Genomic DNA, 15565 nt, shown 5'->3' on the forward strand with positions numbered 1-15565 from the left:
GTTTAAGTTTAGAAGGCTCACATCTGCCTTCTCAACCTGTGAGTCACTGGATGTCAACGTACTGTAGTCACTTATATGGTCTGCAGAGTGCCTGTGTAGAATTGGTATCTATCACTATATTGTCACTGTATGGTGGTAATATTGATCTTTGTTTAGTGGATTTTATTCAGTAACATTATGGTGGCATTATTCAGTCACTATGTGGTGGTAATATGTGGTCATGGTGTGGCAGTATTATTCAGTATCAGTATGGGGGTATTAGTCATTCACTATATTGTGGTAATATGTGGTCATGGTCTAGAGGTATTATTCAGTAACAGTATGGGATTATTATTCAGTCACTGTGGTTTTGGTGTGGCAGTATTATTCAGTAACAGTATGGTGGTATTATTCAGTCACTACGTGGTGGTAATATGAGATCTTGGTGTGGAGATATTATTCAGTAACAGTATGAGGGTATTATTCAGTCACTATGTGGTCATGGTGTGGCGGTATTATTCAGTAACAGTATGCCAGTATTATTCAGTCACTATGTGGTCATGGTGTGGCGGTATTATTCAGAAATAGTATGCCGGTATTATTCAGTCACTATGTGGTAATGGTGTGGCGGTATTATTCAGTAACAGTATGGTGGTATTATTCAGTCACTACGTGGTGGTAATATGTGATCTTGGTGTGGAGGTATTATTCAGTAACAGTATGGGGGTATTATTTAGTCACTATGTGGTCATGGTGTGGCGGTATTATTCAGTAACAGTATGCCGGTATTATTCAGTCACTATGTGGTCATGGTGTGGCGGTATTATTCAGTAACAGTATGCCGGTATTATTTAGTCACTATGTGGTCATGGTGTGGAGGTATTATTCAGTAACAGTATGCCGGTATTATTCAGTCACTATGTGGTCATGGTGTGGCGGTATTATTCAGTAACAGTATGGTGGTATTATTCAGTCACTACGTGGTGGTAATATGTGGTCATGGTGTGGAGGTATTATTCAGTAACAGTATGCCGGTATTATTCAGTCACTATGTGGTCATGGTGTGGTGGTATTATTCAGTAACAGTATGCCGGTATTATTCAGTCACTATGTGGTCATGGTGTGGCGGTATTATTCAGTAACAGTATGGTGGTATTATTCAGTCACTACGTGGTTGTAATATGAGATCTTGGTGTGGAGGTATTATTCAGTAACTGTATGATGGTATTATTTAGTCACTATGTGGTAGTAATATGTGGTCATGGTGTGGTGGTATTATTTGTCTCTTGTTTAGTGGTGTCATTGGTAATATTGACCTTGGTATACTGGGTTTTGTTTAGTAACAGTATGGCAATATTTGTTCCTTGTATAGTGGATAGTGGTATTATGTGGTAACTTTATGACTGTATAACTTATAGATATGTCTTATAGCTCTGTTGTTTTTGAGACTTGCAATGCCACTAGGGCCAACATATCCAAGCAAGACGGGAGGGGCAAGTGCAAAATTTGCTCTGGGGGCCTATAGTTACACCACTGATGCTATGGTCTGGTTCACGGGACAGGCCGTGACAAGTATCTGACATGAGACAGCCACCTGACAAGTATGACGGAGCCCAGGCTACCAGTCTGACAACAACAACAAAAAAAACTCTATTTTATGTTAACTTCTATATTTACATAGAAACCACAAACTTTTTACTTCTACAGACATGCTGTGCAAAAAAAAGTACCAAAGGCTATTGTTACATATTGCAACAACCAATATGTAACAAAAGCTGACAAAATGAAGGCATATGCTTGTAATATTTAGGAATACCTGTAAGGAGGTCTGGTTCTGTGACAGGATGCTAAGGAAATATTTTGCAGACTTGGGCTGAAGAGAGGAGATGCACACTTTTAGTTCAGACACTGTAAGATTGAATAGCATCTGTTGGTAGAAACAAATATAAAATGTTTGATATCTTGATGACCAATCATTATCTGTATATACTTTTCAATAATATATATCACTGAGATAAACTATCACAAAATCTTTGCCCACAAAACACACCCATCACTGAAAAAGCGAAACTAGAAAATTGTACTTTTATTATACTGCATAAAACACAACCCAAAATAATCGATAAATCATAAAATCACTCAATTACATTTGAATCGCTCGGGGTGTCTTTTTTCAGCTGTACTAACTATGTAACTATGTAACTATGTAACTATGTAACTATGTACTTAAACATAGTATTCGGCCAATATAGCAAATGACCCTGAACTCACCCTAGCACTACACACCCAACCTAGGCAGAGTAATATCCCCAGAAAGGGTGGTCCTGAACATCGTATCCCTAAAGGAACTAATGTGCCCTAAAGACCAATTTGATTGATAAAAATGTAAAGCACAAACAAACAATATTGTCCCAAAAATTAGTTATCATTAGTCCCTAATATTGTGGATATTATTGTTTTAATATGCCTTAAATTTACATCTGCCAAAATAGACTTTTGGGCACATTACAGGAATAGGTTCCTTTGCGGTCCCACCTTTTTTTGTGCGATGATTTTACCTGGGCTTAGGTGTATAATTCAAGGAGGAGTTTGGGGTCATTTGCTATATTAGCTATTAAGTACTATGTTGAATTTCTCCGAGCGCTACAAATGGAATCGAGTGATATCCATTTAGAGAGAGCTATTATTCATAGGGTTTATACACTGATTATCTTGGTATGTGATATTGACTTTATATGTTGATTATCCTAGCACATGCTTTATCGTGCATTTCTATTCCTAATCTATATCAGCTACCATTGGCGACTGATATTTTTATAACTGCTTTTATGAGCTATTAATTATGTTGAGCTGTTTTTAATTGCAGACATAAACAATACGGGGGTTGTCCGCATTTAATTATTTTAGATTTATTATTATTTATTTATGGAATAGGAAATCATACAGTTTTCTAATATACATGTATTATAAATTCTGCTCACATACATTTTGTATATCAGTGTAGTAGGCCCCTCTTTCTGTAGAATAGTATAGACCACATATTATCCCTGTGTAATGCATCCATGGGCTAACTGAATAGGATTAAACATGGCGTCCATCATGTGACCCCCCCCCCCCCTACATTATGTGACCCCTAGCATATGGTTAGCAACAGGGTTACATGATGTACATTTGTTAACATAGAAGACACATCCCTGGGCTACATGAATAGGAGTAATGGTAGAATAATGACGAACAACCACTTCACTGTGCGTGTATTTACATATAAAATGGCTGCCTGTCTCTAAGTGATATGGTTATGTAGTTAATAAAGTTAACTGTAAAAAAAAAAAAACACAAAGAAGACATGAAGACTATTTAAAGGTAATGTGTCGCTAGAAAAACATTTTTTTTTTTTTTTTAGTTAAAACAGTTAGTGTATAGTTGATTAGACATTGTTCTAATTTTTTTATTTTTTTCACGAGTCAGGAAATATTATAAATTAGTCCGTCTGCTCCGTCTGCTACCGCCGCTCCTAGTGCACAAGTCCGGAAGCCGCGACCGGAAGTAGTAATCTTACTGTCCGGCCGCGAATTCCGGTCCACAGGAAAATGGCGCCGGACGTTGCACAGTTCAACTTGGACTGTGTGGGAGCAGCGCATGCGCCGTTCCCACACAGATGGCGTACAGCATAGTGGATGGAACGGGCCCCGTTCGCATTCACTATGGGACTGTATGTGCCATATTCCATGTCTGTATGTGTCGTTAATCGACACATACAGAAATGGAAAAAAAAATGGCAGCCCCCATAGGGAAGAAAAAGTGAAAAAATAAAAAAAGTAAAACACAAACACACAAATAAATAAAAAAATGTTTAATAACACACTAAAGTCAAATTGACCTAAAAACATTTTTTTTTTTTAGTTAAACAGTTAGTGTATTGGTGATTAGACATTGTTCTAATTTTTTTATTTTTTTCACGAGTCAGGAAATATTATAAATTAGATTCTAATTTATAATATTTCCCAGCGCTGGTCACTAGATGGAGCAATTCCAAAAATTGCTGCATTGCATGTGGTAAAGCAACCACATTGCTTTATGCTGCAAAATTTGAGAAAACTCACTCGCTCTAGTGAGCTCTCAGAACCCCCCCTCCTTTATCCTGGCTAGTGCCGGGAGAAACGAGGGGATTGAACGGTCAAACCTCCTACACTGTGTGTCGCCATTTTTTGAGCTAACACACAGTGTAGTAGGTTTACATACAGTAGTAAACACACACTAAAACACGAACAAACATAGAAATAACTTACCTGCTCCTGCCGCCGCCGCTCCCTCCGGTCCGTCCGCTCCGTCTGCTACCGCCGCTCCTAGTGCACAAGTCCGGAAGCCGCGACCGGAAGTAGTAATCTTACTGTCCGGCCGCGACTTCCGGTCCACAGGAAAATGGCGCCGGACGTTGCACAGTTCAACTTGGACTGTGTGGGAGCGGCGCATGTGCCGTTCCCACACAGATGGCGTACAGCATAGTGTATGGAACGGGCCCCGTTCGCATTCACTATGGGACTGTATGTGCCATATTCCATGTCTGTATGTGTCGTTAATCGACACATACAGAAATGGAAAAAAAATGGCAGCCCCCATAGGGAAGAAAATGTGAAAAAATAAAAAAAAGTAAAACACAAACACACAAATAAATAAAAAAATGTTTAATAACACACTAAAGTCAAATTTTCGTGACACTGGTCCTTTAAGAGCTGCTCCTACACAGACACTGACCGACACGATGAGACGCTGCTGCCGGTAGAAATAATTTACATTACTCAGTAAAATACTACTAGCCTGCTAGTTACCTGGAAAGTGTTACCTGAATGCCAGTGGTCACATGATGTGTGGGTGGTGGGTCACATGACTGACACCATGTTTAGTCCATTCAGTTATCCTATGGATGCATTTCTATGGACTAATCTGCGGGCTATACCATTTTTTGTTTTAGACAGAGGCTATCGCACTGATATAAGAAATGTATATCAGCGGAATTTAAACTACATGTATATTAGAAAACTGTATGATTTCCTATTCTATAAATAAAAAAATATATTAAACACATAAAAACCAGACTACCCCTTTAAGTTTTATAGTTTTGCCTTTTCAGTGATAGGTGACTTTTCATTAGTAATTGGACATTTAACATACTTCAATAATGGTCCAGGACTGGGATATTGATTGTTCTTCTATGAGGAGAAGCAGTGTATTCTGTAAATAGAAGAATTCGACAAACTGTGAATACTACATGAATGTATCTTTTCTTGTTCCATTTAGCCTATTATTCATCAGCCTGTAGTTATATATGACCCAAAACTTTCTTGTGGTCACCAGTTACTTGATATGCAAGCATTGAGTAACTATTGCTGTATAAGGCCCATTCATATGGCAATCCAAATTCTAGAATATATACAGATGGCCTTAGGCAATCACTTAGGGTGACTAGGGGGTAATTCATTTTTAGGTGTGCATACAATCTGTGAATATTGAATAACCAATGAAATTCTAGCAATTACGTTGCTTAACCTGATTTTTTTTTTTTTTTTTTTTTAATAAACATCGATCAAATCTGACATTTCGAAATTTATCACAATTACTAAAATGGAATTATCCAAAAATATATGAAATGTTATTATGTAAAATAAGTGAACCAACCCCAAATGTCTGTAGAAGTTCTGTCTTCTGTTTTTTTTGCAGTGTTTCTTGGGAGATGACGTTCAGTATAGCATGCAGAACTTGAAATTGTATACCAGAAACATCTGACAAAGAAAGGATTTGCATATCCGCTAGAAGAAGAAGGAGGATTATGGAGGTGTCCACAGCTTGGGTGTACAGTGTGGTGATACTGGTAGTTGGCAGATTGAGGGTGGCATTTTGTAGGTAGCAGATACCGATGGGGAGGAAACTGGCCACTACGAGACCATTCCCTGGACATACATTGCTGAGATCAACACTGCAATTCCACTGAAGCTGCCTCTTATCATTCTCAGAGAGACAGGCATCTGTCTCATTCAACACATTGGTCGTAGAACATATGTAGGTTATCCATGAGGTCCTTGGATCATTAGAAAGCTTTGATAGCAGGCTTGACTGTGAACACACATGGGTCGTGAAGTTTTCTTTTTCTAGTACCCAACACATTAGAGACTGGCCAAGAACCAAGGATCCTGTTTCCCAGTTGGCATAATTACAGTCATGGTTTTGATCCGTCCATAATTCAATGGTGTCATTGCAAATTGCCTCCTTTTGGCTGTCACATATACTATGCAGGTATAGCTCATGATTGTAGGTATTGCAGAAAGCTCCTATAGAGCCAGGCACAGAGGATATGTTCCCCCACTCCTTGTATCTGCACACAGCTTTCACTAAATTCTCCAACTGGTTTTCACTTTGGGATCCGCATACAGGTCTGAGCCATGAGTTTTCAGAATATAGAGACAACTGAGAGAAAAGAGTTGGATCTGAGCACACACCTGTGATAAAGTTCAACAGATCTGTTGCCCAACAAGCCTTCACTACCACTGGATGAACATAGGCCCCATGCCAGCTGTAATAAGAGCATAATTTATTACCCCATGAACAGCTGCCATTTTCTTTTTGGGAGGTTGTTGCATTGCAGAATGTGTTTAAAAATATATCCTGATCATACGCGGCACAAAATTTTATCAAAGAAATATCCAGATTGGTTGCATTTGAATATTGGTTGTGACATTGCACAAGGGAGTAATTTGGAGCCCCGGAAACTGATGTAGGGACAAGAGGGGTACACATGGGCTTTAACCAGAAGTTTTGTGGCTGTGTTTTGATTAGAGTGTAAAAGGTTAAATTGGAGCAAAGGTAATTAAAGAAGTTTTCCTGATCATACGACCAGCAGAATTCCACCATTAATGGAGTGAAGGTCATGGTTTGTGAATAGTCACATACATCCCATACCAGCATTTGTGTTAAGACATTAGAAGTACTTAACTTGTAACACAAATTCAGTGTCCATGTAAGAGCTGGACCTTCACTGATGGCCCCCAGAGTCCGGGAATTATTGCACACAGTCATCATAAAACTCATTGTATCATTTTTGCTGCATAAATACACTGTAGAGAAGTCTACCGGCCCCATCCACCCTTCTGCACCAGGGATCCACTTTCCATAATTGCAGAGATCTGATGTTTTAGGTGGTGAGATGGAGCCAAAACAGAAAGATTTAACCCAGGTCAGGTTTTGGTTTTCACTTAAGTATTTCAGGACGGTGCTATTCAGGCAAATGTACTGCATAGAGCCCTGAGCATCCCAGTCAGCACAATATTTTACCAAGGAAATCTGTAGAGTTGTTAAATCCCATGTTGAATAGCGACATGTCTTATTTCGGTCACAGGTTGGCGCTTCTTGAATAGAGGTTTCTTGAAACAACTTATCATAAAACTGAAAATGATTGCATAAAAAATCTGAGAGTGTTACATTGTCAAATCTCCAACAATATGACACTAGAAATGGTGGAGGACTCCCGGTCCCCCAGGAGGAATACTCACACAGACTCCACACAATGAACTTTTTTATAAGTGTTGAAGAATTCCAGAAGAGAGTCAGAACTCGAACTAGATTGTGATTATTGCAAACTGAAAGGAATATTTTTTCTAGTTCAGTTTTATTACAGTTCAGACAGGACTGGAAATGGATGTTTAGCAGAGAATCTGTACAGTTGGAGATGTTACCGGTAATCCCCGTGTTGCAAAATATTGCTACCCAACTCGTTTCTGTGTTATTTTTGAGTAATTTTACAAGAAAGGAATTCCCACAAATATATGTCTGAAAGTGCGTCGCATCTTGTACTGCACAGTAACCCAATACTGATGGGTTCAGATCAGTTAGATTCCATAGGTTGTAACTACAGACGGTTTGGTTTGTGCTATTCCCAGTACACGAGATATTTGACTTCCCAATTAGCTCAGTGTTCTGGAGAAAAGTTTTGTGACTACAAAGGTATGAATTTAGTTGCTGTTGGTCAATTAGCCAACATAAGTCCACAGCTGAAGACGTGGGTCTACTTGAGTCCCATGTTGTGTAATTACATACACGATTTATACAAAACTGCAACACCCAACTATTGTTTGTATCTTTGGTCAGAGTAAGGAGCAGACTTGGATTGTTACACACATACAATAAAAACTGGGTCTCCTCCACTTGGCTACAATAAGCAACTATAGATGGATCCACAAGTAATTCAGACTGGGTACCATTGTCGGTCTTGTGCCACAACGTATAGTTACACACTTTTTCTGAAGGAACTGGCATAACATTTTGACACAGAATACCAAGCCATGAATTGGATTCATCGGTGAGCAGTTTTTGGAGAACCTTAAGAGATTTACAAACATTCTGTGTGAAACGATCCCCATCTGTCTCTACACAGAAGGCCACAGTGGAAGGATTTACTATCTGGAAAGGCCATTGCTCATAGTTGCAGAGTTCCTGTACAAGATATGTACTGGCTACGTTCGTTGGTGGTACCGTTACACAGGTTGGGTCAAGCCATTGATTGTCCACATTTGCTTTTAGTTGATCCAATACATTTGGATTTGAGCAGAGAAATGATGTGAACTGATCTTGATCATTGAGCCAGCAATAGGCAACTGAAAAAGCGGTGACAACATTGCCTTCCCAGGAAACATAGTGACATATATTTGCAGGATTGGTATTGTATGAACAAAATCCTAGCAGCCAATTATTAGCTGACTGGCTGGCAAGTTGATTTAGAAGCTTCTGATCTCCACAAACTGAGCGAATGAACTGTTCTCGGTCGCTTTCACTACATGTAGACACATCAGAAGGGGACACTGTGCTTGAATTATACCATGTTTCATAAGCACAGCTGACAGTGGCAGATCTCACAGCTCTAACCGTCCTGTTATTGCATTGGTCACTAAGAAGATCCGACAATAGTGAGAAGAACGTTGTACAGAACTGAGTGTCCATTTGAGTTGACTGAGAAGATGTGAGAACCAAGCACAGGGATTGCAGGCTCCCGCTAATGGAATGATACATAGAATTGCATACATTGTTCAATGCAGGAAACAAGCGATCAGAGCAGATTTTCAAGAAAGTTGGGAGGTCAGATTTCATGGAGACACCAAGAATCTGCGATTGGATAGAAGGTGGTGTGACCAGTGGCAAATTAAGAAAGCCCCAGCTCAGATTCTGAGACATACCCCTGTAATAAAACACAAATAAGACAAGTTGAGTACAGGGACCCCAAGGAAACATTAAAAAATAAATAAATAATGAATGATTACATAAACTTAGATGTAAAGCTATCAGAAGCCTTAGTAAAATGACATTAAGTATAAGGATTTTGACAGTCGTTATTTACCATAACAAAAGGTGCTTCAGATCTCCTGAAAGAGAAGAACACAAGATGTTGAAGTTTAGATGTTCAGCCTTTAGACCATAATCTTGACATTTACAGGCCTCAATTTATTATTTAGACTGCACAAGGCACAGCATTAACAGATGTAGTAACATCAGAGTCTCTTTTGCATCTTTTCACTTAGATTAAAGAAGCACTCCAGCAAATTGTTCTTCTGCTCATATCATCCTAACTCACTGGCAATATTCTAGCATTGTCATTTGTGTCTTCCCAGGTCAGTTGCATCTATACATATTGAACGCTTTATTATGGACAGCTGTGTCATGTCATCACAGTCTGACCACCAAAATAGACCATGCAATCATGTGTGAACAGGAGGTCAGTTTCTCCTGTGTGACTGACTTCCTGTGAACTGCAGGATTACATCATCACCAATCAAATCCCTCCTGGCAGCTCTGAGACCCCTCCCCTCCCCACCCAGCTCCACCCTCCTTGTTCCTTTGTATGTCACAAAAATAAAGGTAGTCCTGGTGGAATAAGGATCAAGATGGCCAGGAATAGTTAATCCATTCTAGGAACAATATTCGATAAGTATAGCCTGGCACCTCCAGATGCATAGCTATAGGGGGTGCGGAGGTTGCAGTTGTACCAGGGGCCTTGATGACTAAGGGGGCCTAAAGGCTATATACGAAGACACCAGTATTATAAATGGCACATGGTAGGTGGTAGGACCTGTTACAAATTTTTCACTGGGATCCTGGAGGTCCACATTACCTGAGCATCTAGTTATCTCCTTGATAAAAAAATTGTATTTATTGAAAAACACCAGTGATATTTCACATCAAGGGCAAACAGAGACAGCAGAGATCCCCTGTGTAACAACATTATATAAGCCCCTTACGCCTTATTCACACAAACTGTGAAAACGTCCGTCACACAGCTACCTAAAAACCAATGTGTTTCTATGGGGCTATTCACACAGCGTTTTTTTTAATGGACTGTTTGAACGGCCCATGAAAAAAATAGGACATGTCCTATTTTTGTCTGTTTTCATGGATCCCTCAATAGACTCGTCTATGAGGGAGCTGTGAACACGGGTCCCGCACGTATGCAAATCAGCCGAGAAAAGCCATGTGAATAAGGGATAACTTTCTCACGCCAAATAAGCGTGAGGTGCCTGTCTATTGCACCCTTATCATGGCTCACTGGAAAATCCTTCATTGATGTTCCAATTTTTCTGATGGTCCACCCTTTATGGTCCATAGGAATCTTTTGTACCGTACCAGGCTGCAAGCTTCATTACTTAAAGGGGTTGTCCAGGAAAAAAAAATCAAAAAAGTGTCCCCCAGCCTTGATTTGCCTTCCCTAATACCCCCTATTAAACTTCTAACCAGTTTTTGTTTTATTTCCATCGTCACTGCTGCTCTTTCTGTTTGTTTACATCCCTTGCTGTTTGTTTACATCCCTTACTGTCTGTTTCCTGTCTTGTAACCCACCATACCCATGATCCCCTGCTGCATCTGAGGAGACAGTTGCATCCCCCCGCCCTTCCTCCAAAGCACCTCAGCTATTTGCATTCTGCCACACCCCACCAATGTTCACAGGTTCTTCCCTGCTCTAATTCCAGGCAGCTCCCTCCCTACACGCTGTCCTACACACTAATAATCATCATTATCCTTTGTGCCTCCATCTATCCCTGATCTAAGTACAGGCACCCATCTCCCTCCCCCGCCCCTCTTACAGCCTGATAAATGTAAGTCTGCCCACTCCACCTATGTCAGACATCTTGGTACACACAATCCAGTCAGCACATTTTCCGCACCTGCTGCTGGATCTGTTCCAAGAGATCCTATATTAGGCCCTGTTCACACTGAGTTTTTTGCTGCCAGAAAATTATGTCTCAAAATTCTGTCTTGAATTTTGAAGCAGATTTTGACCAGCCTGCACGCCACTTGCCGCATTTTTTGCCATTGAGCGCCGCGGGCCAAAAGGCAGCGAAAAACGCTTTCTCTGCCTCCCATGTCAATGGTACGTCAGAGATTTAAACGCCCAGAGATGGGGATTGTCGCTTCTTTTTTCCGCTAACCGGTTTTACCGCCCACAGGAAAAAAATGCCTACACCTCCCATTTAAATCAATAGAAGAAGTTTTCTGACCTTTTTGGCGCGTTTTTTGATGCGGTTTCTACGTCAAAACATGAACAGAACATGCCTCATGTTTCTTCCCGCGATCGGTAAAACCAGCTCGCGGGAAAAAGAAGCGAGATGCCCTATCTTTGGGCGTTTACTCCTCTGACGTCCCATTGACATGGGAGGCAGAGAAAGCGTTTTTGCCTGTGGCGCTCAATGACTGCGGCCAAAAAACGCTGTGAAAAACGTGGCAAATGACGTGCAGGCAGATCAAAATCGGCCTCAAAATTCCAGACAGAATTTTTAGGCAGAATTTTCTGCCTGCAAAAAACTCTGTGTGAACAGGGCCTTACAGTGAATCAAACGCCAAACACTACTCCAACAATGGTAAAACTTTTTTTTTTAACATAATTTACTATAAATGTATGTAAGTGTCTCTCACTATTATTTACTATATATATATATATATTTATATATACACACACACAGATCAAGCAATATAACCTCATCCTGTTATATATATATGCATATGTGTGTGTATATATACATACATACATACATACATACATACATACATACATACACATAGGCATAGAAGGGGGCGTGTTAGAGGAGAGACAAGGCGGCCAGGCAGCGCAGAAAATCCTAGAGTGAAGGAGGAGGAGGTGTGGACGACGACATAGGAGGAGGGGGGAGTGCTCTATGATTGATGACGCTCCATGTCTTTGCTAAGACAGCACTTCCGACTGCGTAGAGACATCCACTAACTTTACGCTCTATTCACACGACAGGGTCCGAGTGTCAGCCGATAAAAACAGCGGTTTTGGTCCGTTTTTCTCGGCCGTTTTGCATCCGTTTCAATTTCATTTGTAAATTTTCTGCCACACACTGCCCTCTGTAGATACTGCCACACACTGCCCTCTGTAGATACTGCCACACACTGCCCTCTGTAGATAATGCCACACACTACCTTCTATAGATACTGCCACAGCCCCTGTAGGTAATGCCACACAGCCCCCCCTGAAGGTAATGCCACACAGCTCCACTTGTAGGTAGTGCCACACAGCTCCCCTGTAAGCAATGCCACACAGCCCCCCTCTAGGTAATGCCACACCCCCCCTGTAGGTAGTGCCACACAGCCCCCCTGTATGTAGTGTCGCATAGCCCCCCTGTAGGTAGTGCCACACAGCCCCCATGTAAGCAATGCCACACAGCGCCCCTGTAAGCAATGCCACACAGCCCCCTGTAAACAATTCCGCACAGCCCCCTGTAGGTAATGCCGCACAGCCCCCTGTAGGTAATGCCACATGGCCACCCTGTAGGTAATGCCACACAGCCCCCCCTGTAGGTAATGCCACACTGCCCCCCCCTGTAGGTAATGCCACACGGCCCACCTGTAGGTAATGCCACAAAGTCCCCTTGTACATAGTCACCCCCCTTCCTGTAGGGGAAGGCTCCAGGAGAAGTCCCTCACTTCACTGTCCATATATGGACAGTGAAGTGAAGGACTTCTCCTGGATCGGAATCTCCGGCCACAGCGGTGGGGATTCCGCTTCAGAAGTCCCTGACGTCACTGTGTCCATATATGGACAGTGAAGGCAGGGACTTCTCCTAGAGCGGAATCCCCGGCCACAGCGGTGGGGATTCCGCTTCAGAAGTCCATGACGTTACTGTGTCCATATATGGACAGTGAAGGTAGGGACTTCTCCTGGAGCAGAATCCCCGGCCACATCGTCGGGCGCTGTGTCCGGGGATTCCGTTTCAGGAGTAGGGGACCGCTCCAGGAAAAGTCAGGGACTTCTCCTAGAGCGTAATCCCCGGCCACGGATTAGGGATTCCGCTCCTCCTCCTTCTCACATACACTTGAGTGCGGGAGCTCCAAAAGTGAAGAAGGAGGAGGAGGAGGCGTGGACGACGAGACAGGAGGAGGATGGGGCGTGTACTATGATTGATGACGCCCCGTGTCTTTGCTCAGCCAGCACTTCCTGCTGTGTAAAGACATGGCGGGTCATCAACTACATCTACAGGTGGCGGGACCAGAGGAGGCGGAGCTCTGAAGAGCTCATGAAACATCCGCCTGGCCCACTGCCTGGAAATCTAGTTGATGACGCGCCGTGCCTTTCTCAACCGGAAGTGCTGGCTGAGCAAAGACACGGTACCTCACAGGAAATAAAAAATTTACCCTGGGTCACGTGACGGCAGATCAGAACAGGAGAACGCTGGCACAGGTAAGTACACACTATATTAGAAATGTTATTAAATATGACTAATTAAGTTAACATTTTAATAAAATGTATTCCCGAACAACCCCTTTAATTCATTTTCAGACACCCTGATATGAAGTTTGCAACCTGATCCTAGTTTTCGACTTGGCTCATATGGGCATGTCCTTCCCAGTAACACATGCTGGACATGTGTTCTGTGAATCCAGGATGCCTTCCCAAGCTCCCAAAGCTCCCATGTACTAATGGAACTGTGGGAGGGATCCTCCAGCTCACCTTGAATGCAGGTTTTCTGCGCTCTGCGCCTGGATCTCCGTGACGGCTCACGGTATTGAAGACAGAGAAAAACAAACAAAAGTAGAGGATCCAGCGCAATCATTTAAAATAGAACATGGTTCCAATTTTATTGGGATATTTAAAACAAGATGAATCCCGAGTGTGGTCTTTAGAGATAGGTAGATAGGTGCCTACGCGTTTCAGACGCTCTACACGTCCTTCCTCATGGCTTTCTTTTCCCTGAGTAACAAACTAACTAGAAGAGGTTTATATCCGGTTGTCTACAGGTGATAATTAACATTGATTCAGCAAGGTGATGCTGTCCAACATAATGATTTTTAGACACAAGAGGGCGCACAACTGACTTAGACTATTTGTGAATGAGAAGTATCCAGCGTAGTGGAGCTGTCCAGCAGAATGGTGCTGAAACAGAACGTCACTAATGAATTATACCTTATTTCATAGTAAATATCATATTTGCAATATGGTTGTTGAAATTGCTGTCCATGATAGTAAAGAATACAAAAATAGTTAAGTTGTTGTCTTAATATGTTAGAAGAGAAGACAGAGGGAGATAGAACGTCACCCAAAGACGGGGCTTTTCTTGATACTATTTGGCATCCATCCTTAAGGATATCTGATAAAATATCATCTTCCATAAGGATGACTAAATTTTTCTGAACAATTTTCTTAATTGCATTAAACTGAGTACTATATTGTAACACCAAGGTTGGTGTATTTCGAATGGTATCTTTATTGCATCTTGGCTCTAGTAGTGAATCTCTAGGTTTATTTTCTACGATGGAGGATGCTCTTTTTAGGGTCCACTCTGGGTACCCTCTCTTTCGTAGTCTCCTTTGAATTTGTTGTTGTTCCACCCTATAATTGATATCATTACTGCAGTTTCTTTTTGCCCGATACATCTCACCTACAGGAATTGATGATATCGTTTGTTTTGGGTGGCTACTTGTTGCATGCAGGATGGTATTTCCTGAGATGGGTTTGCGGTAGGTTTTGGTGTTGATTATTTCTCCTACTTGGCCTGTCAATTCTAGATCTAGAAACTAGATTGTATTTTTTTGTACCAAATGGGTAAATTTTTAATTTAATTGATTATCATTCATGAAAAGTATGAAATTAGGGATATCAGATGCATTTCCTTGCCATATAAATAGCAGGTCATCTATGTATCTTGAATACCAATTAATGGATCTGCCAAAAGGATTAATACTGGAGAAAATAAAGAGTTCCTCCCACCATGCCATAACGAGGTTTGCCAGAGAAGGGGAGAACTTAGCTCCCATTTATACTCCTTTGAGTTGCAAATAAAATATACCATCGAATGTAAGGACTTCGAGTATGAAGGATTGTAGCTCGTAACTGTAGGTGCTGTGTCTGTGTAAAAGATGTCCTAGTGCCCTTTGAGCTATATGATGAGGAATACTGGTGTAAAGGGAGGTCACGTCACAGCTCAGCCATATAAATTATTTCTCCCACTCTTTATTAGCAAATGAGCTTAAGACATCCCTGGTGTCACGTAGGTAACTAGGAGTTTTTACTGCTAAAGGTGGTAGCAAGGAG

The 15565-nt window shown here is 41.4% G+C and overlaps 1 protein-coding gene across 8 annotated transcripts in view; it reads right to left on the reverse strand.

The window, feature by feature from the left end:
- Positions 1–15565, reverse strand: part of LOC142749875 (uncharacterized) — a 142921-nt gene that overhangs the window by 23401 nt on the left and 103955 nt on the right. For all 8 annotated transcript variants that reach the window (XM_075858417.1, XM_075858413.1, XM_075858416.1 and 5 more), the window contains 4 exons: positions 9362–9386; positions 5656–9202; positions 5152–5211; positions 1796–1906 (listed from right to left, as the gene is read on the reverse strand). In XM_075858417.1, the coding sequence (XP_075714532.1) occupies positions 1796–1906; positions 5152–5211; positions 5656–9202; positions 9362–9386 (3743 nt within the window). The remainder of the gene's footprint in view (positions 1–1795; positions 1907–5151; positions 5212–5655; positions 9203–9361; positions 9387–15565) is intronic.

This window comes from Rhinoderma darwinii, chromosome 3 (assembly GCF_050947455.1).
Source record: "Rhinoderma darwinii isolate aRhiDar2 chromosome 3, aRhiDar2.hap1, whole genome shotgun sequence".
In the NCBI taxonomy this organism is placed as follows: domain Eukaryota; kingdom Metazoa; phylum Chordata; class Amphibia; order Anura; family Rhinodermatidae; genus Rhinoderma; species Rhinoderma darwinii.